Genomic DNA, 24494 nt, shown 5'->3' with positions numbered 1-24494 from the left:
TTAGGTTGTTGGTGGTTTATTAAAACAGGAAATGATAACAGAGCACAGTCTCCATGCTCAATGACAGTCAGAACGGAGGACAATGAGTTTCCAAATGCAAAAATGTGTGTGTACACGTGTTTAAGTACAGTGGGATCCAAAAGTCAGAAAACTTAGTGGGACTGAAGATAAACAAGTTTTAAACTTTGGACCAATTAATAAAAATATAAAAAAGGCACAAAACAAATAGGAAATATTTAAGATTTAGTACTGTTTCTGGGTCATTTTCCATGTGACTCTGTAGAGACGGTCAGATGTTCTATCTTCCACTGAAACACAAGATGCTCTCTGGATCATTTCAGTTCATGGTGAAGGACATGATCATCAGGTTTTACACAAACTACATGCCGCGTGAGTGCTGCTGTTTGAGCAAAAGTGGGACAAACTGTATACAAAGACATTTTGATACTGATATGATGCAAAAAAAAAAAAAAAGGCAGCAAAATAAGACATTTTGGACCCCACTATCCATGTGATCTTGTGCGTTTGTGTGATTGTGTGTGTCTCTTTATGTGCATTTGTGCTGTTGATTTGGAAAGCATGCATGTGACTGTCTGATTGGTGGACAATATTAGGGCACACAGTAGCATGTCGTGTTGAAGTACACACTACCTCTGTGGACTCCAGACCGAGGCTGTGTTCATGCAGGTAGTTCACTTAAATTACATTTAAGCATTGAAATTATGTACACTGAAGGGACACGACTTGTCATTTAATGACAATGGACCCAGTAACACGAACAGCCTCAGGTGCAAAACAAATCAGAAGTCCATCACAGTTAACAGAAGACTTGGCTCTTTTGCAAAATTGTTTTTTTTCTTCTCTTTCTTCCAGGAGAAACAACTCCAATCCAATTTCTTTTAGAAAAGAAGTCTTTGCACAGTTCAGAAACCAGGATCAAACACTGAAATTCAGGTCACAGTTGCAGAATAATCATTGTCGCTGAAAAAATTCACACTCCAGAGAGCAAATCAAATCACTTGCATGAACTCAATAAACCAACCGAAAACATTACCACAAAACAAACAAATGTAAAAATGAAGATATCTGTACTGGCTAATATATTCTCTACAAATATACAAAAAAAAACCCCTAGTTTGTGCTTGTCAGATGTCTGGTTTTGCGTACCGAAAGCTAAACAAACCATTTCTTCCTTTGTGTTTGCACATTTTGTCAGGTGGCCCATTAGCTGTAGCAGTTTATGGCAAGGGGACGTCAAAAAAAAAATAAAAAAAATAATAACTTCAGGGTTTTAAAAGACAAAGCAGAGAAAGAAAACCGGCCCAGACAATGAGAAAGCCTCGAGCACACTGTCCTCACTGTTTACAGACAGGATTTTAATTGGAAAATTGAGAGAAGGGAGCATTCTAAAAACATAGCTAGATATATTCTGTCCAAACAAAACCCTAGCAGAGTTTTTATGGCCGATTCCATTTCTTGCTTGAGAGAATTACGACAGGAAAACAGTGAAACAACCCTCGTTTATTTTCTTTTTCCCGGGAACACATTTTATAGAGCTCCGCAGCAAATTAACTCCACTTCACTACCTCAAATTCTTGTGCGAATTAACCCCGGCAGTGCTTGGAGATTTCGTACAGGGTTTCACAATAGGTATTATCTGCGTTTTCTGCTTGTTTTTGTTTTATTCTGGGGAATGTTACTTATATGGGATGCGGTTGGGAAGATGACTTGCTTCTTGAGTTTTGCTGCCCACATCTCAGGCGATTGCTTTGTAAAATCTGGCTGTGAGTAAGCAAGTGGGTGCCTGTGTTTCTGCACGTCTCTCACGATCATCTCTAGGCTTTATCAGGCCAAGACAGACTTAGCGTAATCACGCATGTTTTGCCTAATGGTGCAACAGAGTGAAAAGCCAGTGAGAGGGAAGCAGGGCGAGCGCATGCATGGGTGGGCAGACCTTTTTTCAGCACATAGTGGGCCTCAGTCTGTGTGGGGGTAGAACAGTTCCAATATGAACAGATGAGCTGGGCAACAATTAAAAAAACTGTGACAAAAATGTTGATTGTGTAAAAATAATTAGGAACCAAGTTTTGAACTCAGTCATGCATTGGCACTTAAGACCTATAAATTAAACTCTTCAATAATTGCTTTAATGTTTAGCTTCAATGGGTTTCATCCATCCACATTCAAAAGAACACACTCATACCCTGGGAAATGCTCTATTATCACTAAAGCAGATTTTTCATTTGAAAAACTTTCTGTTTTTATAACAAACATACACTTACTGTTGTAGTATTGGTGATTATAGGACCAGTTTAGAATATAAACAATAACAGGGTAGACTTATAATGAAATAAATGTGAGACCATAGCAAATGTTATTTTTGCATTACTATTTGTTTCAATAGTACACACAAAAAAAAAAAAAAAAAAAAGGAAAAGAAAAAAAAAAGATCTCCAATATTGTATTTCCATGACTTTCCAAAAGAAGTAGTAAAAGAAAAACTAGGATTGATTATGGCAGGTAGGAGAGAGAAAGATGTCAAATTTACCATCACTCACTGCAGCAGTTTTTATTATTTCTCTTGTAATTAAATGACAGGGAAATGTAACAAAGTATAGTGTTATACTCTACTGTTTAACATTTCGGGGGAAAGTAAGATTTTTTTTAATGTCTCTTATGCTGACCATGGCTGCATTTATTTGATACAAAATTTTAAAATAATTCTTATATATGACTGCAAAACTGAATTTTCAGCAGGCATTACTCCAGTCTTCATTATTATATGATCCTTCTGAAATCATAAAAGTATGCATTTCTTTAAAAAAAAAAAAATAAAGAAGAAAAAAATTTAATTAAATTTGAAACATTTTTACAATGTTAATTACTCCAGAAATGTCACACTCGCATGTCACACTTGTGAAAAGGGTCCACTCAGGGCTAAAAAAAAAAAAAAAAAAAAAATCTCTCAACATGCGTTACTGCCCTCTAGTGCACACAATTAGGTAATGCATGGTAAATTACGGGTTCCTCACGGGAAAAAGCAGCGATAACGTCGTTCACTGAGAGGTGAATGAATTGATTAGTACACTATTTCTTTTTCTTGCCTCCCATGGGGTTTACAACTCTGAAACAAACGAGGAATCTGAACAATGGCTGAAGCGGGCACAGTGCCATTGGTAGCCCAGTGGGTCTATTTTTTTTGGTCTCCATCTAAATGTAACATTGTATTCGTCTGGTTCTGTGAGGTTTGTGGAGGGTGGCAGTGAGGGGGGAACCAGTGGGATCCGATCTGTCTGGTTCCTCATTGACATTCTCCTGGGCTGGGCTGATGGCTAGGCCATGACTCTTTACGGATTTTTGTTGATGGGATGGTCTTCTCTGGCTGGGACGCACAAAGGCACCCAGTGTCAGTGAGACACTCTGAATGCAGCTCCCTAGCAGCCCAACTCGAACCAGACAACCAAGCTCACATTAGAGTCAATGGACTGCAGAGAAAATGAAGCCAGGCTGAGCGTAAGAAAGAGAAAGTGTTGCAAATGCTCTGCTCTTATGCTAGCATGTGTAGGGGATTAAAAAAACACACACTAAACTTCTTGGTTTATAAAATACACCACAAAATAAATGGGTCCACCCAACAACATATTTCCACAGTGCTTCCCTGCTCCGTCCAGAAAGCATGGGCTTATTCCTCCATGATTTTTGGTGAATGCTCTTTTACATGACCCAGTTAAATCTGATATTCCAGCACACAGATCTTTAAAGTTACATGGCAGTTATCTTGATTGCTTCCTGACACATAATAGTATAAGAAAGGGAACGATAGTCAGTCATTTGACATCAGATCACTTAAGAATCTCCAGTGTTTGTTGACCATTTTGCTTTCATATCAAGCCTAGCCGACAAGCACATTTTAATCCCCGTTTTGCATGGCTCACATACAAACAGACACAAGGAAGTTTGAGCTTGTCTGCAAAGGCCCAGGATGCACAAAAAGCAGCATCCAGGTGCAAACGTAAAGCAAGAGAGGTGAAAATGAAACAGATCACTTCCACTGAATGGTGCACAGGGTGTGAGATTACAAAGAGAGGCGAACTGCAACTGCTTCGCTATGCTAAACAGTCAACGTAGCCGTTTGCAGGATTATGATTATGTATGTCACCTCCCATCACCCAACGCATCCGTTTTCCTAAGTGATCCTTCCGCTTCATTAGACAGGGTGTGATAGAAGCCGCTAACGTGCTAAGTGGTGTCACCCGGCAGGCAGTAGAGGACAGCGGCTTTAACACCGTCAACCATTAACACTCTCGTTCTCTCACTCTCAGAAGTCCTAGAGCTCAGCCACTGGTGGGGGACTTTAAACACACTGGATGGCAGTGAGAAAGGACAGGATGGGCAGGATTACAGAAGGAGTCTGAGTCTTGAGGGTAATGGGATGTGAATGGGTCTGGACCACTCATTGGCCATTTGGGTTGCGCGCACTTGCACTTTTCACCAGCAGGTGGCTGTAGTCCTGTATCTCACTGAGCCCCCGCTGAGTGTGATGACTTGGTCGTACTAACGCTGCATTAGTGCGCGGCTGTATCGGATACGGGTGGTGGCTAGGAGGAGTTGCGTTGCTATTGAAATTGAGTCCGTCACGGGACCATCGCAGATGGTCATCATAATCTGACTGCGTGGTAGGAGCCGAAACCACCCTTCTGCGGTCAGGTGAGTCCTGAGGTGTTGCTGGATAGTTGTATTCACCAGCAGAGTTGCGAGTAGGTGGGGCGGACGGACAGCCACCCTGTTCCCTCTGATTCGGTGGATGGGAGAGGATGAGGTACCGTTGACGCTCCGAATGAGGAGGAACATCACCTGATCCCTCTTGCCGCCCACCTTGCAGGTACTTGGAGCTCAAGTAAATGACCGCTGAGTTCACCTGGCAGGGTGTCCCTGTCTGTGTGAGGAAAGTATGGCTCTGGTCCCAGTCGCAGTCTGTGAGATGGACATTAGGAGTGGGACGTTTCTGCTGCAGAGGTGTCTGTTCCGGAGTGGGAAGTCCTGGGTCGAGGTCTCCAGATTTTGGCCAGCCGTTGGTGAACATATTCTCAACCTGTGAGCGGGGTCGTTCGCTGCCACTGATACGTGTCACGCTGATCACGGAACCGCTGCGGCAGTGTCCCAGCATGCCCTGCTCCTTGTCACTCTTGCGACGACTCCCCATGCCAGATCCACTGGCTCTGGAGTGCTGCCGGTGCTTGAGGCTCATTATCCAACACACCATCAGACCTGACAGCGCCGCCCCGGTGGCAAACGCTGAAACCGCTGACACCACCAGTAAGTTCACGGACACCAAGCCATCTGGTTCCTCAATGAAACTCTCCTGCAGAAGACCTAGACACATAAATAAAAAAGAATAACAGTGAGCATAAAGAACACTTTTCTAACTGACGAAGAGTTACAAAATTAAATTACCTTGAATTGTTCTTTTTTTTTTTTTAAGTCACTTTATTTTTCTATGAGGTTGAAGAATGCATGAGTGAAGGAAAATAGCAGACTAATTGCACTCATTACTACCTAAAGTAAATGTTGATTTTAGCAGCTGTAACAACTGTCTTCCTGACTGAAAGCATCTATCATCCATTACGTGTTTTGGAACATTAACTTTGAGAAACTTCTAGAACTGAATAATGGGTGCCCTAAGCAGGATTGTTTTGTTGTGCCCCCCTTCCTCAAATATTATAAAAAAATTAGATAAAAAATAAAAATACAAACCTATGGGTAAAAACAGACCTTAAATAAAAAAGTAAATAAATACAAATATTTTTTAAAAATTACATTGGTAACTCTTAACAGTTGCCTATGGACATGACTTTATTAATACAGTTGTCTTTTTATAGTATAATTGATTTTATAGTCTCAAGCATTCAGAAATAATGCAAAAGAAAATTAAGCAGTTTTACTATGATAAAACCATGGTTTATTTTTTAAGGGTTGTGATGTCCACATGTTTTTAGTTGAATAAATTATAGAGGCTGTGTCCTCTATAGCAAAAAGCTGGCCAAAAATGGAAGATAAAGTGAATATTTGAAATAAATGTTTGACTGAATAGCCTGAACAAGGATTAGATTGTCCTCGAAGGGTAGCAGCAGCAATTACATGGCATTTGGGTCCCCTTGCAGGTATTTTAATAACATGTAATGTACATAAATTGTTTATTTTGTATTAGACTACATTATGTATTTTAACAATGTTGACAATTATGATCATTTGCATTCAGCTGTAAACATGAGGTGCTAGCGGTCACGAGTGCGGATGGGGGAATGGAGCGTTATTTCTTTTCACCTTTTTTATTTATTTTTGTTTTGAAGCACCTGGGATGGTTCCCCCCTGGGAGTTGGTGCCCTACGCAAACTGCATACTCTGCATATAGGAACTGGCGGTACTGTAAATATCAAAACTTTTGTTGTTTTCGCCAATGACAAAGTGCCCCCGGTGTGAGATTTTTAAAAGACAGAACAGACGGATGAGAATAATGGATACCATTCACTGAAATGACAGAAGACGTGTGTTCTCAGAAGAGCACCAATGATTAATTGATGATGACAAAACAGACAGGCATAAAAACACTATTGGGTCGATCGGTCGATCTATCGATCTATCTATCTATCTATCTATCTATCTATCTATCTATCTATCTATCTATCTATCTATCTATCTATCTATCAGCTAATATATCAGCTAGCTAGCTAATTCTTACAGTCACAACAGTAAGAACCAAAATAATGAAATGGCTTAGTAGATTACATTTTTTGAAACAAATTATTTTAACTGGCAAATTTATCACAATAAAAACAAATGGTTACCATTTAACACTGGTGAAAATCAACAGCCTTAATTAGCACTTATAGCTGTTTGCTTAAGAACTCAAATAAAATGAGAAGAGGGAAGGCACAATCAATAAAAAAATTTGCTGGGACAATTAGCTCGTAATAGCTTCCTCAGTGTGGGTGTTTGTCTGCGAGACTTTGCTGAATTAAAAGACATATTAGCTGTACTTGGGCACCAGGGAAAGAAACTGTACAGCACAATGTCAGTCAATGTTATGACCTAGAGCCTATCAATTTTTCTGACTATATACATGTTTACTTCTCAGTTTACTTCATTTTGAAGGGACAGACTACATTACCGAAACAATACCTCAAATCAATCAATGCATTCATGTGGATGCTGAATCAGTGTCTGGTTCTTCCTCAGTCCTTTTCTCTTTCTTTCTCTCTCTACCCTCCCTCACTGTGTGTTTATCTCAGACTCTGTCCTGGTACCACTCTCTGTCTATTTTGTTTGCAGTGTGGGGGGCATTATGTTTATTCTAACTCAGACGGATTCCAGGTGTGTGTAACTTTTCCCAGTATGCTAACTGCTGTCTAAAGGGCGGTAGACTATCAGTTTTTGTTTTTGTCATCTCTATGATTAACATTTCGGCTGCTGCGGGTGGCTTGTGGCTGCACTGCTGTTAGAAGTTGGATAAACAGCATTGGCATGGGACAGTTAACTTCACGAACCACTGACTAAAACAGTGACTTGTTTATGCTGTCGCAACCCACTTGGCATTCACAAGGGCCCCATCATGTATCAGGAACCCGGGGTCCTGAAGGGATGTGGTAGATGGGCGGGATGCAAGATGATGCTATTTTCTAGGTTGTTTATGTTCATGCACTGTGGTGTTTACTTTCAGTGGCATGAAGTAACAGGGTGGAAGACGAAGTGATGGTTGATTGCTTAAAGACTTCCCTTCTCAGTGCGATACACTTTGTGAATTTTTCTAACAAACTAACAAACTGGAAATTCAAATGTGCCAGCAACACATTACAATAAGGTACAATAAGCCATAAACATTTATGCATAGGTATCAGGAACCAACAATTAAAAGCATTTATTAATGTAGATTTTTTTAAATACACATATTTATGGCAACATACTGTATAGCACATACTGTATACATATAAAATTATATATAATAGTACTAAATTGTAATAAAAAAACACTATTGTTCACTGTTTTGAATGTTTCAAAGTTTAATTTTCCATGTTAGTTCATAATATATTTATACAATTTTAAATGCTAAAAATGCTTTAGTATATGTACATAGAATAGTATTTAGAAATGATTCAATATTTAAGATTCAATATTTCAACTACAAAATACATCTAGTTTTGCTATTTGGTTTCAACCACAGATGCTGTCGCTAAGACTTAACTTGTATTTAACTTGGAATAGTCTTTTTAGTAATGAATGATGGATGACCTGAAAAATAGGTACTTTTAATATCTAAATGATACTGCAAGAAGTAAAAGCGATCAAAATGAACCTTATCGTAAACTTATCTTTTGAAAGTGCACCTGAGGTCATGAAGAACTCGCTGAGAGCTGTCCTCTCCAAAAATACCATTTTGTTTGCAAGCAGCAACAAAACACACATCAAATGCTCTTTGTATATACTCGAGTATATACAATATACTTTCCAGAGCACAGCCCTGATGGTGCCTCAGATAGAAGAGACGCATTAAAACGCCCGCCTGTCTGGAGGGCCACCTCTCATTCTTTGTCTCCTCTCGCCTGCAATGTGTCCATCCCTTTTTTCAGTAAAAAGTTGCTGCATGCATGCAATGAATAGATCAGGGCCATTATAGATGTTGCCTTTGTAGTCACCCAGCTTTGTCGTGACGGGAAACAAAACACACAGACGAGAGTGGACAGAGAGCGATAGAGTGTCCCAGGCATGGTTTGTTTCTTTTCCTCATTCCCGACGGGGTGACAGAAACCCACTTATTAAAGCTTAATGGAAGGCAGCCGGACTGTCGGGCTGAGGCGCAGTGAGCACGTCTTCAGCTGGAAGCTCCAATTACAACCGAACAATGACAGTGGAGCAGTCTAGTTAGAGTTAGACATCGGAAGGCAATAGGCCAAGTGCTAAAAGACTCAGAGCCCAGGGACTAACTGCCTTGCTTTTGCCTCTTTTCTCCCCCCGGGTCGATTCACTAGCAGTTTGATGTTTGTTGCTTATCTCTCTCCATTTCTGTTCACATCTTCTCCTGCTCATCTCTCTGTCTCTCTCTCTGTCTCTCTCTCTCTCTCTGTGTCACGTCCTTTCATCTTCTGCTGGCTGTCTGTCTCCGGGGATGTACCCTTATTCTTTTATTCCCTGTATCACTCTATTGCTCTCGGTCTCTCTTTTCAACCTGTAAGCAGAGAGGCGGCTAATGAAATGCTAGCAGTGTTCGGTTTCTTGTTGAGATCGTGTCATTAAAAACCTGAGGTGTAATATGGATTTTCTTCTAGCAAATAAGTAACCTTCCCGAGGTTTATTAATTACCCGACCGAGGGTGAGACAGTTTAGTGTGTTGAAAAACGACTCTTATCAGCTGTGCTTATGTAACAAACACTTATTCATGCAGTAGGTTTCTGCACTATGTTAGATGCTGCTGTGTGTGTGTTAGTTTGTGTAGTGTGTTATATTAGCACGAGGCCATACATGCGAGTGTGTGCATGTGTGTGTGTGAAGCAGTGGCCTATGGCACTGACTTTACTCATTATCTTTTCTCTTTCTTATATTTTCTTGCCTTCACTCTTGTTCTCTATCTCTCACACACACACACATACACACACACACACTTTCTCTTCTCTGCAGAAACACTGCAGGCTATTCTCTGTCTGCCAATCCTCTCTCTCTGTCTGGTTCTCGAGACGTCAGCCATCTTTTGCTGTACTCAAGCCTCACTGTTGCCATTGCTTTGTGTTAAGCATGCTGAAAAGACCAGCAGTTCTGGTCACCAGCATATGTTTTAGAGTTTGGTATGGTGGCATCCCTATGGGGAGAAACAGCGATATTTAGTTTGTTTTTCAGTGAGATTTTAACCAATTCATGTGAAATGGATCATTTCAGTTGACAAGGTCTGACCGAAGAATAATGTATTCATGAATTTTACATAGTTTACTTCATCCACTACATCTCATTTTATGCAAATACAATTTTTTGTCGGTTCCTCACACCGACACGACTTCAGAAATATGACTTTAGAAGACTTATCAGGATTATAGCTAAATAGTAACACAAACTACTGTTATGACACTTTTCTTGTCATTTAGGAGGTTTTGGAACACTAGTCCTCATTCACTTCCAATATATGGAATAAAACTGCAACCTAAAATTCCTATTTTTTGTTCTATAAAAGGAAGAAGTCATACAGGTTTAGAAAAACATGATGACAGAAGTTTAATTTGTGGGTGAACTATTACCTTCAAAGGATAGATCACCCAAATTTTTTAATTCTCTCATCATTTTCTTATGCTGTTTCAAACCTGTATGACTTTGTCTTCTGCAGAGCACAACAGATTATACTTTATCCATACAGTGAAAGTCAATGGGGTACAAATAACATTAGATCAAACACATTCATTGTATGGAAACAAAAAATTTTGTTTTTGGAAAAACATGAGGTTGAGTACATTGTTGAGACAATTTTTGTTGCTGGGTGAACTATCCTACCTTGGTCAACCAGCAAATCTGGTCCTAAAGTACATTAAACTAAGTAATCTGGTCTTGTCTGCAAGGAAGCCATGCATAACAGCTTCCCCATCAAAATTTTCAAACTTTTTAAACACGTCTGTTTACAAGTATAGTGTTTACAGAAAGATAGTAGTGAAGACATTTATGACTTCTTAGCTTACACTTAAGTCAAGTTCTCAGATCAGTCTGCAGCCAGCAGGTTTCCATACGTCTGCACGTGTTCTTAATTAACTCTTTTATAATTTTCAGTAAGAGAGAGCTGTTCATGGCCTATAGCACTTCAATAACATGAAAGGCTGCCTGGCACCAGTTCAGGATTTCTCATTTCAACATAATTGTGCACGCTACAGTCCACAATGTCTGACGATGATTAACATGAGACTAAATAGAAAGGACTGTTTGAAATAATGAGGGGTGTTGAGCTGGGGGGCAAGCTCAGGATATGAGCCACCCCAGCGGAGCCCAATGTTAAGAGAAACGGTCTGCTGCTAAAACACTGTTGCCTATTGTCGCTTGCTCACCTTTTCCACATTCTGCAGACGCCATCTAGTCAGCCGCAATTAATTGTACTCAATTAGTGCATAGCTTTTCAACATAGCTTTCCCTATTAGCAGTAACCGTTGATGACAAACACTAATGAGGATGCAGATGAGAGCCGGTTCAGTTGTGTTAGTACAGAACGAAGTGTGTCCTGCATTGCAATACCACAGATGTGGCTGAAGGGGGCTCTACTGTAACAAGAGGTTTGCTGGTAAATTGACATCATCAATTTAGGGTTGAATGGCCAGAACTCTCGAATGAAAATATAAAAAATATTTGACATTTCCAGCATGGTTTATAAATTCAGAAAGTGACCCGGTTGCTGTAAGTCTAGCCAACCGCAATTGCAAAGCATGACATCTGCATTCACCACAATCACGAAACCTCCAATTTCAAGTTAATCTTTCCAGCATGCTTAAGACTGTAAATTCTGTCTGTCAGTGCTCGGCATATGAGCGTATTTTACCAGCTGCTAAAACAACTCCTTATTTCTATTAAGTTAAAGCTCCTGTACTGACGGTTTGCCTCCATAACGGAGATGTTGAGTTTTCAGGCTCTATCTGGCTGAGGCGGAATAATTTTTTCCACACATTTACTGAATTGAGAAGCTTTTCTGGTTCATTCACAATCTGCTGTGGAGGCTCAAAATGTCTCTTTCATGCTTGGAGACTCAATAGAGACACAGGTCCCTGGCTCGATGAACTGAGCAAAATCCTCTTTAGAATGATCGATATAGCCTGTTGGCATTAAACGTGTGTGTGCGTGTGTGTGTGTGTGTGTGTGTGAGAGAGAGAGAGAGAGAGAGAGAGAGAGAGAGAGAGAGAGAGAGAGAGAGAGAGAAATGCCATCACTGCACCTATGGGTGCATGCAAGGTATTTCTAAGGCTGAGATGTTTTGCTCATTATGTTTTGCACAGTATGATTCTGACACACACACACACACACCTGTCTGAACTATCACTTTCACCCAGTCATGGTGATCTGTGGCAGAGAGATTCTTCATGCCCTGTCAACATACCTGGCAACCGCTTCCTCAACACCACAACAGTCATGCGGCTCATCTTGCTGCAGGCTCCAGTCGCAGCTGCTGTTGTCCTTTTATGTGTCTCTCTCTCTCTTTGCAGGTAAACACGCCAAGATTTCTCACACACCAAGGCAACGCTCCAGTTGCCAGATAGTGCCCTGGGAAGTGCACTTCAGCATTCCCAAAAGAACAAATTTTGTCAAGGGAGCTATCATAGTGAACCCTGCGTAGAGACGCTCTGAATATACACTCATTTCCCTCTCTTGAGAAGTCTTTTACTAAATGAGGCCATTTGACCGACATGTCAAACAACCAATCACAGTTAGTTTCGTTCATCATCACATTTCGAGGCATGGAAATGTTGGCACAATAACAGACCGGTGTGTAAAAATCTCGGACATATTTTAAAGATTCTATTGCGCAAACTTTCAATATTTCACATACTTTAAAAAATCCAGCGTTTAGTTGATACTGATAAGAGCTCGTCGTAACAGTTTTAAACAGGACGGCTTTCTTCTTTCGTGAGGGGGTTTGGCGCTATGGTATCTTTGTTTCCAGGCAGAAAGTTAAAGAATGCAACACACGTCTCGCGGAAATCCTGTAAAATTCAACCAATTCAATGACGACTTTGAAACTCCTGTAGTGTTTTCACTTTTGTGTCCCGTATGCATCAGATGTTTAGCTAACGGTCCCTGGGCATGACGTCTGAGGCTGAGACTAATACCCCCCATACTTTCTAAATGGAACCAATCAACATATAATCAATTAATTAAAATACCACATTTTTGTAACAACTATGAACAACGTGGTGTTCATAGCTAATTGAAATCTGTATGGCTGAATTAAATAGTTTTGATGGCTGCGTTAATTGCTGAGACAGCATTTTCTAATCACTTCAGAGTAATTACTTCAGAGAATTGTGTCTAACTATTTAAGAAAATGTCTATAAGGGTAAAAACTTAAAAGCATAATTAGTCCAAATTAATCATGTAACCGTTTTTGCAAATATATCAAAAAGCCAGTTGTTTCACTGTTTTCTAGGAATTTCTTCCTGTCATTCCACATTAACTTACTGAGGGGTGTGGCCAAATCATTTCAAATTGTAACTTTTGAACTGAACGGAAGCCCATTCTCAATTCTAAACGGAATGGCTTACCTCAGTGTAGACATACGTGTGTGTGTTTGTCCACGACTAGATTAATGACCTGGACATGAAGGTCATGAGATGTTGTACTCCAGGAGAACATGAACTGCCCCTGTGGGAGTGTTTGAAAGGTCTGGAGGGCAAGAGCACCACATCTGTCTTACAAACACTCACTGTAACATCTAACACCTCTATAAAACCTATTACTCCCACTTAAACTACACATAGCGTGCAAAACGTGGTCTGACAAAACCATGTGTGACACTACAAAATGACAATCTTCATTCTGAGTAAAAGTTGTATGTTACACATCAAATATATTCTGCTTGACAGATTTAGACACTTTGCACAGCAATTTTTTTCCCTTTTTTGAGGACATAAAACTTGATACTGAATAAATGCCATATCGTCACAAATCATTAAAAAATATCAGTTTCCTCCAAAAAATTAGGAAGCAATATAGTCTTAAGCATCAAATTATCATATTAGAATGATTTTTGAAGGATCTGAAAATTCAGCTTTGACTTACAGGAATAAATGACTTATAAAATATATGAATTCTAAATTGTAATATTATTTCAGAATATTACTGTTTTTACTGTATTTTTGATTGAATAAATGCTTAGCCTTGGTGAGCATGAAAAACTTCTATCAAAAACATAAAAAAAAATCTTCCCCATCCCAAAACTTTAACAAGAGATTGCATGAGACATGTGATTATATCTATGTTTGCTAGCTGATACCAATTACAGCAGAGAAGCTACTGTAATTTGCCAGGGTGTGCCTCATTGCCTCTCTCTGCATGGCTGTCATCCCACTCCATAAGAATGATGCCACCGCGCACTTCTTTGTGTAACATGGACTTCAGTTAGCTTGTGATTACAACCCACTGTTTGGAGATTCAAACACCACCTTTTTCCAGGAAATATTTTAACAGCGGCATAATTGCCTCCATCTGTGTCAACTCTGTGATTATACTCGAATGCTTTTTCAGCTACGTACACATGGGAGAAAATGCTAAGCGAGTGGGATATTGATGCAAAGAAAGAGTAATGGGGATTATGACTGTCTGCTCTTTGTAAACTTATTGTAGTTGAACTGACGGTTTAAGGAGAAGCCTCATTTTGCAGTCCATTCACTCGTAACAACAGTGGAGCGTGACAGTTCTCTCATACACTGATGTTTCCCTTCCTTTTGATGCCTGGTTTAACAGCGTTGACATTTTCTGATGAGTTTCTGTGCAAACAATGACTTTGTCGCTCCCGTAAGTGAATGCAGTTAATGTTTACCAGTGGCAGGTATATTGGGATTCTACCCCAGTAAGAAAATTATTTATTTTAATTTAATTATTTTTTTTTTAAGGAAACTGTACGTTGTTTTCAGGAACTACAATCTGCCAAAGCCAAACTCTTTTGACACAGTTACATATGTATATGTATGTATTTACATACAGTATAAACATTGTAAAATATTACCACAATTTAAAACGTTTCCTATTTTAAATTACATTTTCTTCCCATGATAAAAAAGCAGAAATTTCCTCAGCCATTAGCCCAGTCTTTTGTGTCACATGATCCTTCAGAAATTATTCTAATATGATCGCATTATTTGAGATACAATTTTTTTTTAACAATATAAATGTCTGTACACCAGTTTTGATCTATTTAATAGTCCATGATGAATAAAAGCAGTATTTTCCCTCCAAAAACAAAAGTAACCCTAAACTTTTGAACAGTAGTATAGTAGTAGAATATTTTTGTTTTGCTTCCTTTGGCATAATAAATCACTCCCCCTTGACCCCTCACATGACCTAAATTTTACATTGAAAAGAATACTGTTGAAGTTTAAGGAGCGTTAAATTAGCTGCTAATCCTGCAATCGATATGCCTGACTTAAAGGTCATGACCTGTAAAGGGTTAATACCACATTGAGGTAAGATCAGGTGAGAGAGAGAGCAAAGTGTCTTCCCAGGCTGGAATGTCAAATTTCATGCTATTCACCTCAAGCCAGCATTTCATTCTTTATACATCATACTCCTTCCAACAACAAACAAGTTAATTGTTTCAAGCATTGTTGTTGATTTTTGAGAACAGTTATTGCAGCTGGTTTAGTCATCGGCCATCGTTACACAAGAATTCACAACCTGGCATGCCTCCCTTAACAGAGAAAGAAACAGAAAGATAAAGCCAAAGAGACATGCCATCAAAATGCAGAATGGCAAGTGGCTGTTGGCGGCTGTGTCTCGGACCTCTGAGGGCAGGCCTCACAGATCAGCTAAATTAAAGCATCTGATATCTACATTTACTTTGATCAACTCTGCCTCGGAGCATCAGGCAAAAGGAGAACTGACATTATCGCTAAGTGCTTGGTCAGGGCACAGGAAGAGCAGGTGCACTCTAATTACGCTCCTCGCACTGATGAGCAAAACGAAAGAGATGGTAGGAACTGCCAGATCGGTTACTCCAAACACGTGGTGAAGTGAAGGTGGAAAAATGACACAGAAAGATAGATTTGGGCAGTTATCATACAGAAGTGCCCTGCGATGTAACAAGCTATGCACCATTTAAACTTTTTAATTCTTATGCATGCAGCTTTTATGCAACCTCATATTAATTGAGAGACTCATTTGTCTCACTGCAGGACCACTTAATGGGTCATATAATGAAGAATCAAACTTTACTTGCTCTTTTGAGATAAAAGCTTGATGTACCATTAACATACGGTAACTTTTTAACTACATAAAGTCGAAAAAAAGCATTTATTGAAGCAAAAATGTAAAAACAACTCCCTTTGAATTAAATTATGCTTGTTTTGCTGCAAAAACGGATACTGACATTATAAGTGGACTACAGTGAAAAAAATTAACTACAATCTACCTTATTTTTCAGCTCTAAAGTAAAGTAAATAAATAGTGCAAACTGCAATAAATGTAACAACTATCTGAGCTACAAACCAGTGTGTTTATGATCATGATAACAATAAAATAATAGGATGTGAACATATCTGTAACTCTAAAAACTGAAAACATGCTAAACAGTATAAAAAAAAAAAAAAATATATATATATATATATATATATATATATTTAGAAATAGAGTGGGAAAAATTAAACTATTTTTTAAGTGAAAGAGGTACAAAGAGCGAGGGAATGAGAAATTGCTTCTTCAATACAGAAGGAAATGCGAGCTTGTCAGAGAGTTATAGCAGCGCAAGGCCTTGGCAATTGCAGCAGCGATGGTTCTGTGACACTGGAGACATCACTCACAGCCCCGTCTGTGCACCCAACCCCACCCCAGACACCCACCCTCACAGTCACGGGCTCCAGCTTGTCTGACAACCACCACCAGCCCTCCATACTTCATCTCTCTATATACCATTTTGCCCTTTGTATCTCCCTCGTTGGTTTATGGATCCCACCTTTTGCAATCATTCAGCCGAGACCGAGTCAGAGAGACTGGATGAAAATCAATTCTTCTCCACTGCCCCCACTTCCACGGACCACTTTTCTGTCATTTAGCAGAGCTGTTAACATCAGCCCCCCCTATGCTCTCTCGGACATGTGGACATCTGGGGTTCATATGAAGTTCAGGCTCATCCGGGTGATCTCAATCACTGAGGCTGCCACCAAAATCAGAGTCTGTAAACCCTCCCAGCAGGAGATGAAAGCCAGTCACCAGCTACAAACTGTGATGGATGCAGTGCTACATCCTCTAAACTGCCCACATCTCAACCCCAGGCCTGTGTCTCCCTGCACTGCAGGCCCAGGAGAACCACACTCGAGAAGCGTGATGGATGTGACATGCGCTCCGCTGATCAAAGCCTTGTAGGCAAACACTTATTTACACAAGACTTATTAAGGATGAAGAATGAGACGATGTCTATGCAAGTCCCCAGTCTAAGAGTCACTAGAGAGACACCCTGCCTTTCAGACCAGCTTTAACCAGCATGCATTTACATGCTGATCAAGACTGGTTTATGTCAGTTAGTGATGGTCTAAATCTAAATTAAATAAGATAAATTTACTCAAGAAGCAACACTGCCAGTGCAATTAGACAAAACACTGAGAAAATGTACTTTAGAATTTAGAATTTACTTGTTGCTTCTTAAGTAAATTCATCTTGCTTCAAGGATTTTATTTTGTAATATTTATCTCACAGAAGACTTGATTCACAATTGATTTTAACAGGGTTTGAGGTTAGCAGGTTGCTGAGAAAATAGCACAGATATTATACTAGGTAAAATAATCAATTACTAAAATCATGAACTAACAATGAAACATATTTTACAGGATTAATTCAAGTTTACTTTCTACATAAACTTACATTTTCAGTTATATGTTTGTATTATCATGTGCAAGTAATTACAATGAACTGAACATTAACAGATTTATAAATGCTTCAAAAAAAAAACATAACATAGTTCATAACATAACATTGAGCTACTATGTTTTTTTTTCTCCAGACTTACTGCTCTTCTCCATTAGGAAACACATTAGCAAATACAGCAGCTGGCCTCACCACCCCATTACTTTCTGGCTTGTGCACCACAACTGAACCAGGGGCTGGAAAACTTCAAAAGCTCCTGATGAGCAGATTAAAATCCAGCCAGGCGGACACGATCATTATGCAATATTTATACTTCCAAGTGTTTGTGGCTCACAGTAGATGAGCGAAGTCTCCTGTGGTGGACCCAGGATTAATGTGCACCAATGCCTGTGCAGAATCAGCGGTGAGATCAAAGGGTTCTACAGCGAATTAATTTCAGACTGAACGACTGATTTGCTGCGATGAACCCCACCAAGAGAGGCTCACACAGAACTCAGTTCCAAGACGAACATAACGGAGATGAAAGGGGAACTACAAATAGAAAGCGCAAGTTGTGATCGCCACACACCCGAACTGAGGCTCTTGCAGCAGAACAAAAGCTCAAAACGGACGACGAGGGGAGAGAACGGGAGGTTTATTGTTGTAATAAAAATGTGTTCTTACCGTCACAGTCTCCCAAGTGAGAAGTGTTTCCGTGCTCGACGTCTTGTTCGAAGGGAAGCCTGTGGTGAATGGGAGAAAGAACAGTAGTAGAAACATTCATCAGCAAACCACATAAACAGGCCATAAAACTGCACTGTCTGGATTACAGTAACGCCTGTGTATTTTCTCTCTCTTTTTTGAAAGAAAAACATTTTTTTAATGCTGTCTTGAAGAGTACTTCTAAAATGTCTTGTTTTTTTTAGGTCCTTTGCTCTTGGGTTCAATAATAAGTGATAAAGCATGTTAAAAGCATGTACAGGATGTGTGCAGAAACTCAATCTGCGCTCCTGATCAAGTCTTATACACAGAGGCAGCACAGTGCTCTATTAGAGATGTTCTGTGTTACCTTAAAGCCTCAATAATGAAGAAAAATGACTGCAGTCGGCTCACGAATGGCTTCCTTCCAACTGCATAAGTCAAACAGAGGAAAGGCCGAAGGCTACGCACAGCAGAAGCGTGCACGGGGGGACCAGCCTCTTTCCACTACCGTCGGCAATTAGTCAAAGCCCAGGACAACAAGGCAGCCAGGGGTCTTTTACTGCCAGGGTCTTAGTTTTTCAGAAGATATGCTTAGACCCGTGTTGTTTTAATGCTTTCTGTGAAATGTCTATAAAATATAATTGTAATAATATAGTTTATACAAACTGCAGGCACAGAGCTGTAACCTCCAGAACTCCTCTGAGAAGATGGCAGAGTTTTTTTTATACTACAGCGGTGAACCACCCTGAGAATTTCAATGAGCATGCAGATTCCTTCCCGCCGCTCTCCTGAGGACGAACATTAGTCATATTGTAGCAATGAGAAGTGTAAAGACACTGATAAACACCCAAGAGAAATTCCCTTCTTAACCTGTTTTGCATATTCGCTATTTGTGTATTTAAGCAAGCAGCAGTAATTAGAACTACTTCTGTATCGTTTTTCCACTGTGAAATTCAATTGGTGAGAATGTTTCAGTATTATGCGAGACGGAATCGATCTACAGGTTGACCGTCCTTGGTAAATCAAATCAGATCCAGCCAGAGAGCTGTAATTGCATATCTGCACTGAAGTAAAAACAGTCTCCATGTTTTGATCTCAGTATACCGGCAGACAACCTGTATTTGCACACAGAATTCAATAAAACCATATCTCTGGAGACGGACACACCTTTACAGGTGCATTTAAAAAGAGGCAGAACACAAAAACTAGTGTTTTTTTAGACATGCTTTATCTGAAGATGGAAATCTTGTTGTATATGTTAGAATAGACAGATGTTAACATGATGTTGGTAGGTATGTTGTCAAACCTCACCTTGTACCGGCACGGAGGAAAGAGCAGGTGCTTCCTCTGGTCCAGCCGCAGTAGGGATCCCGTGAGGCGATGCAGTTCCTGTGAAAGAACAGAAACAAGCATGAATCCCCAAGGCACCAGACAGTATATAGTTTAATTCTGCTGGATTTCATCCATGCTCCAGCTGGTTCAGTGCACACATTAGATGCATGACATGTGTTAGTGCGCCTCACTGGGCTGCACCAATGACCCATGGGCACATACACAGACCACGGGCTGGTGACCAGTGATCATAAAACCATCCTAGAGCTAAGAGCAATGGAATAAACAGTTGTTGGAATTGTACTGAAAAGGACAAATGGTTTGTAAAAGGCTATAAATGATGTCCCTGTTCACATTAAAATCATATTTTAGGCATCATTTTATATTCTGGATTATTTAAATAGCTTTATTTAACAACTATCAAAGAGTCAATGGGAGGTTCCCAGTTATGTACTGTAGCTAGGCAAATGTACTGTACATGTTTGTATGTGCGGGTTTACTTAACTATGCTTTTGGGTCAAATTTGTCCACAGAAGCTAGATAAACATGACAAAACCTGCCTTTGGGAACACTTTGGAAGGTCATAAGTTGGAATAATTATATTTAATCTAAATAAAATATAATGTAAAATAAAAAGTAAAGTAGACACTGACTAGAATATAATCTGTTATTCATACTTCGCTGGTATTCCTTGTTTTTGATTATAAAAGCTGTTCTCCTGGGCATTACTCAAAAAGCTATGCGCATATGTCATTTCTTGCCAGGCCTCCTTAAATTTATCCCAAAGCTGAGATTTATTCATCAGCTTCGATTCAGATTTAGAATTTCCCAAAGGTTTCCAATGGGATTAAGGAACGCCTTAGTTGAATGCATGGATTGTTATTGTGCTCGAAATTACATGTTCAGTCTCCAAACAGTTCCTCCAACAATGGCCTTCGCAAGTGCCAGATGAAACTGGAGGTTCCTCACAATTGCATCTTATCAAATCTTATTCAAGACTTTGGAAGTTATTTTGAAGCTGTCACACCCGGGGTGATTTTCAACCCCCTGTCAAAATGCTCACTAGTGTTCTTTGTCCAGCTCAGTGCTTTGCATTCTGCATGGTATCGGTCTCATAGTGCTTTGCAATAATTCTGCAGACATTGTAAAAGTTAAAATCCTGCAAATGTGCAATATAAATTTTGACAATATTCAGCGAATTTATATAATATCCTTCTTGGTACATTCATTTTAAATGTAAAATAATTATGAAAATAAATGAAACACATAATATAAAATTTGTAACAAAATATTAATTAATACAAAAATATAACACTATTTTTATACAACATCAATATTAAAATTAACATTATAATTAAAATTAAATTTGCAATAATACGGTACATAAGTATTTAAAATGCATTTGAAAATCAATTGAAAAATATTATAGATAATATATAATATTTATTATATAAAACTATATTATTCTACAAATAAAAAACAATAATATAGATTTTAGCATTTCATTTATATACTGTAAAAACAACAGACTATATATGATGTCCTCGTTTAAAGTGCTAACTAAACGTGTGTGTCACTCACTTCAAGCAGCGGGAATAGAGTTGGCAGCGTGCTACAGGCACTTTGATCACGCAAGAGGGGAAAGCCAATAGGAGGCTGTGACTGATGCGGTCCAGTGTGAGAGAAAGCAGCTGCCTGGCCTGAGGAGAGTCCGTCCCACACCTGGAGCACACACAGTCCAAATCAATTTGCAACAAATTAAAAGAGTGCAGGGAGAAAGTCAAACACAATTTACGTAGAGACAACACTCAAACACAGTTTGATGCAGAATGACATGAACCCAACCTACATGAATAAAGTCTAAACAGTCAAGCTTAGCACAGTCTGATAAGGTTTATCTTAACACAATATAATGCTGTGCGGTTAACAAGAACTAATGAAGCAAAGGTAGACGAGCAGAACCTCAAGCTAGCTACTGCATTTCTTATAAGCATCTACTATCCTTTTAACACATTAGACATTGGAGCTTAGTAATGAAAGTTCATTTGCCATCTTAAATCTTGAAATTTCCACCGAGGCCATCTATTCATTAAGATAACAGCTTGTTATATAGTATATCTCTAATGAACTAACACTAACTTTCATCCTATGAATGAAAAACAGGAAGAGGCATAAAGGGCTTCAAAAGGAAAATGTGTGTCATATTAATGTGATATCACATTAATGTGTTGTCACTTTGTACTCGGCCCCAGTAGCTAATCGGATTCATATCTAGGAGTCTGGCAGCCACCCACTCCTCCATGCGTTACACTTAACTGGCACTTACCAGTTAAGAGTATCTTTATTGCTCCTGCCATGTTAGAAAATGCATTTGTTTGTATACAAGTGCACATATACATATGGTTATAGAAACGCTTACGTTAATGGCCTCGATAGCAGCAGAGAAATCATTAGTAATTTATGCATCGGATCTGAGTAATGAGCCACACTTGAGAAACTAGATTAAGCTTGCTGCAAAAAGTATTTTAATCTAATTTTACAGAGAAAAAAAAAATGCTGTAAAAACAGATTAACTTGAAAAGCAAAATGATTTACGGACTAGAAAATCTATGTTGAAAATATTACTGAACCAATTAAAAACAAATAAAAATAATAACGTAATATGGCTTTCAATTAATCTAATTTATATATTATATATATATATAGTATACACACACACACATAAAAATATATATAAAAAATTCACTTCTGAATGGGTTTTACCATAACCATTATTTCTTGAATAAATTTGGTTTAATTGTTAATTAGCTTTTTTTAATAGAATAAATCTCACTAAATTAACACATTTAATTAACAGCCCTAGTTGAAAATTGAGTTGTGAGAGAGACAAATAAAGATTAATGAATGAATCACTGCAGTACAGCTCCATTTTTAGGCAGCCAAAAGTAACGAAAGAGAGAGACAGAAAGAGGACAGACAGAGGGTGAGATAAAGAAGTGCAACTGACAAGTTTAAACTGATTTAAGAAGAAAAAAAGCTGCCTCTCTTTGACACATGTGAGTAGGAGAGTGAAACAGAAGACGTAAGAGATGAAAATTAACCACTTCTATAGATAGATCACAGAAAACAAGCGAGAGAAAAAAAATATTTGGAACAAAAAACTAAACTTACACGGATGATACAAATACGTCAAGATAAAAAGAAAAGTGTTAATAAAAATAAATTGACATACATTAACACTCTTGCCCCCATCCTAATTATGTTATTGTTTTCTTGATCGATATGGATGAAGACGTGCATTTCTGAGCGGCTTCCATCAGTCGCGGACTCCCTGACCCTGCGCGTTTAATGATTTACCACTTCACCACTGCATGATGAGAGATGGCAGAGGTTATGCAAGACCAGCATGATCGGAGCCTAATCTGATTACTCCATCTACACTCCCCTGATTAGCTGGCTTCCCGCTGCGCTAGACACAGCTAGCACTGTCAAAGCCTTCACGCACTGTTGTTTCATGTTTTATCAAGAATGTTTGTTTTTAGCTAATTTGGTCTTTGGAAATTAAAAACCTGCAGACAGGCTCACATGATTTACCAGATTTTTGCTTTAGTGTGTAAAAGGTTTCACAATTTTTTGAGATAGAGAGAGTGTGTGTGTGAGGAGAAACAGACTAAACAGCACTTAGTCTGTCTGGATGAAGAAGCAATTACCACTATATCCATGAAAAATGAGTGTTGCTAGCAAACTCCTGCCGCATTCCGCAAGAGATAATGACCAGCTAATGCTCCATCTGTTTACATGCCATGACTTGTGATTCTCTGCCATAAAACAAGCACCAAAGAGCGTGTTTCAGAATTTACCCCTACCTGTCTGGGTTGTAGCCTTCCAGTTCCTCGAGGAACACATTGCTGTTGGTCACTGTGTTATCACTGTTGGGGGTGACAAGGAATTTGAGGATGGTCCCTCGGCTGGAACCCAGAAAGAGGACTGTCTGGTTGCCATATGGACCAGCGTTTGTGTCCACCACCATTTTGTTGAGCTGGTATCTGAAAGTGACAGAATACAACTTAATACATTCTCAAATGCTACCGAGAGGGGAAAAAGGTATTAAATTATAATCCAAAATCTCATGCCAAAACACACAAATCCGAAAAAAGCCATTTCTATTGACAAACCAGCATATCTCAAGGAAACAGCCAAAACTGCTCTACTTGGATGATTCAGCTTTCTAAAATAAGACGATCTCCCAGAGTGTTTAAGATGACACAAACAACTTGTTACTATAATCCTGTTATGCCCCGTGGGATGCTGAGAAACCCCAGCTGCTGGAACCACGTAGTCTGAAGACTGAGATTGGACAGATACTAATGCTAGCAGACATCACAGCCGGTCGGTTAAATGTTAAGCAAGGATCTCAATGAAGAAAATAATGCCCGGGTGAAGCCAGCAGCTAAATTTAAGTTTGTGAAAAATAATTTGGTCATTTGTTGGTAGTCTCAAAGATTAATGAACTACCATCTGGAGTATTTGAGATCTACCTGATAGCTCATCTAGAAGCACTAGTCCACTTTAGACCAATGACAAAAAAGATATCATGTCTTGAAGGCATGCATGACCTGCTTTTAACAGTTGAGAATCTGAGGACATCCGAGAGAAAGTTGTTCTCACCTAACCATGGTCCTAACAATCCATGGTCTCTGACCGAGAGATGGGATGGCTTCATCCATCAGTGGATGGGTCTTGACAAAAGTCAACATGTCATCAGGGAAAGCATTGGAGGAATTGAACTTTGAGCCTTTTATGGCACAACCACCCGGCCTGAGAAATTCACAAACACAGCACATTATTATAAACTTCCTCTCTGCAGGTTGGCATTTGAAGACATAAAACACTCTCTAGAG

General features: G+C 39.2%; 1 protein-coding gene across 1 annotated transcript in view; it reads right to left on the bottom strand.

Annotated features, from left to right (window-relative positions):
• Positions 1-24494, bottom strand: part of LOC128018786 (semaphorin-6B-like) — a 122227-nt gene continuing 97733 nt past the window's right edge. The window contains exons 12-17 of the mRNA XM_052604542.1: positions 24262-24411; positions 23460-23639; positions 21175-21315; positions 19573-19650; positions 18244-18302; positions 1-5373 (exon numbers count right to left, since the gene is read on the bottom strand). Of these exons, the coding sequence (XP_052460502.1) occupies positions 4454-5373; positions 18244-18302; positions 19573-19650; positions 21175-21315; positions 23460-23639; positions 24262-24411 (1528 nt within the window). The 3' untranslated portion in view covers positions 1-4453. The remainder of the gene's footprint in view (positions 5374-18243; positions 18303-19572; positions 19651-21174; positions 21316-23459; positions 23640-24261; positions 24412-24494) is intronic.

The sequence above is a fragment of the Carassius gibelio genome, chromosome A8 (genome assembly GCF_023724105.1).
Source record: "Carassius gibelio isolate Cgi1373 ecotype wild population from Czech Republic chromosome A8, carGib1.2-hapl.c, whole genome shotgun sequence".
NCBI classification, from domain to species: Eukaryota; Metazoa; Chordata; class Actinopteri; order Cypriniformes; family Cyprinidae; genus Carassius; species Carassius gibelio.
This window is presented reverse-complemented; position numbering and strand designations above follow the sequence as displayed.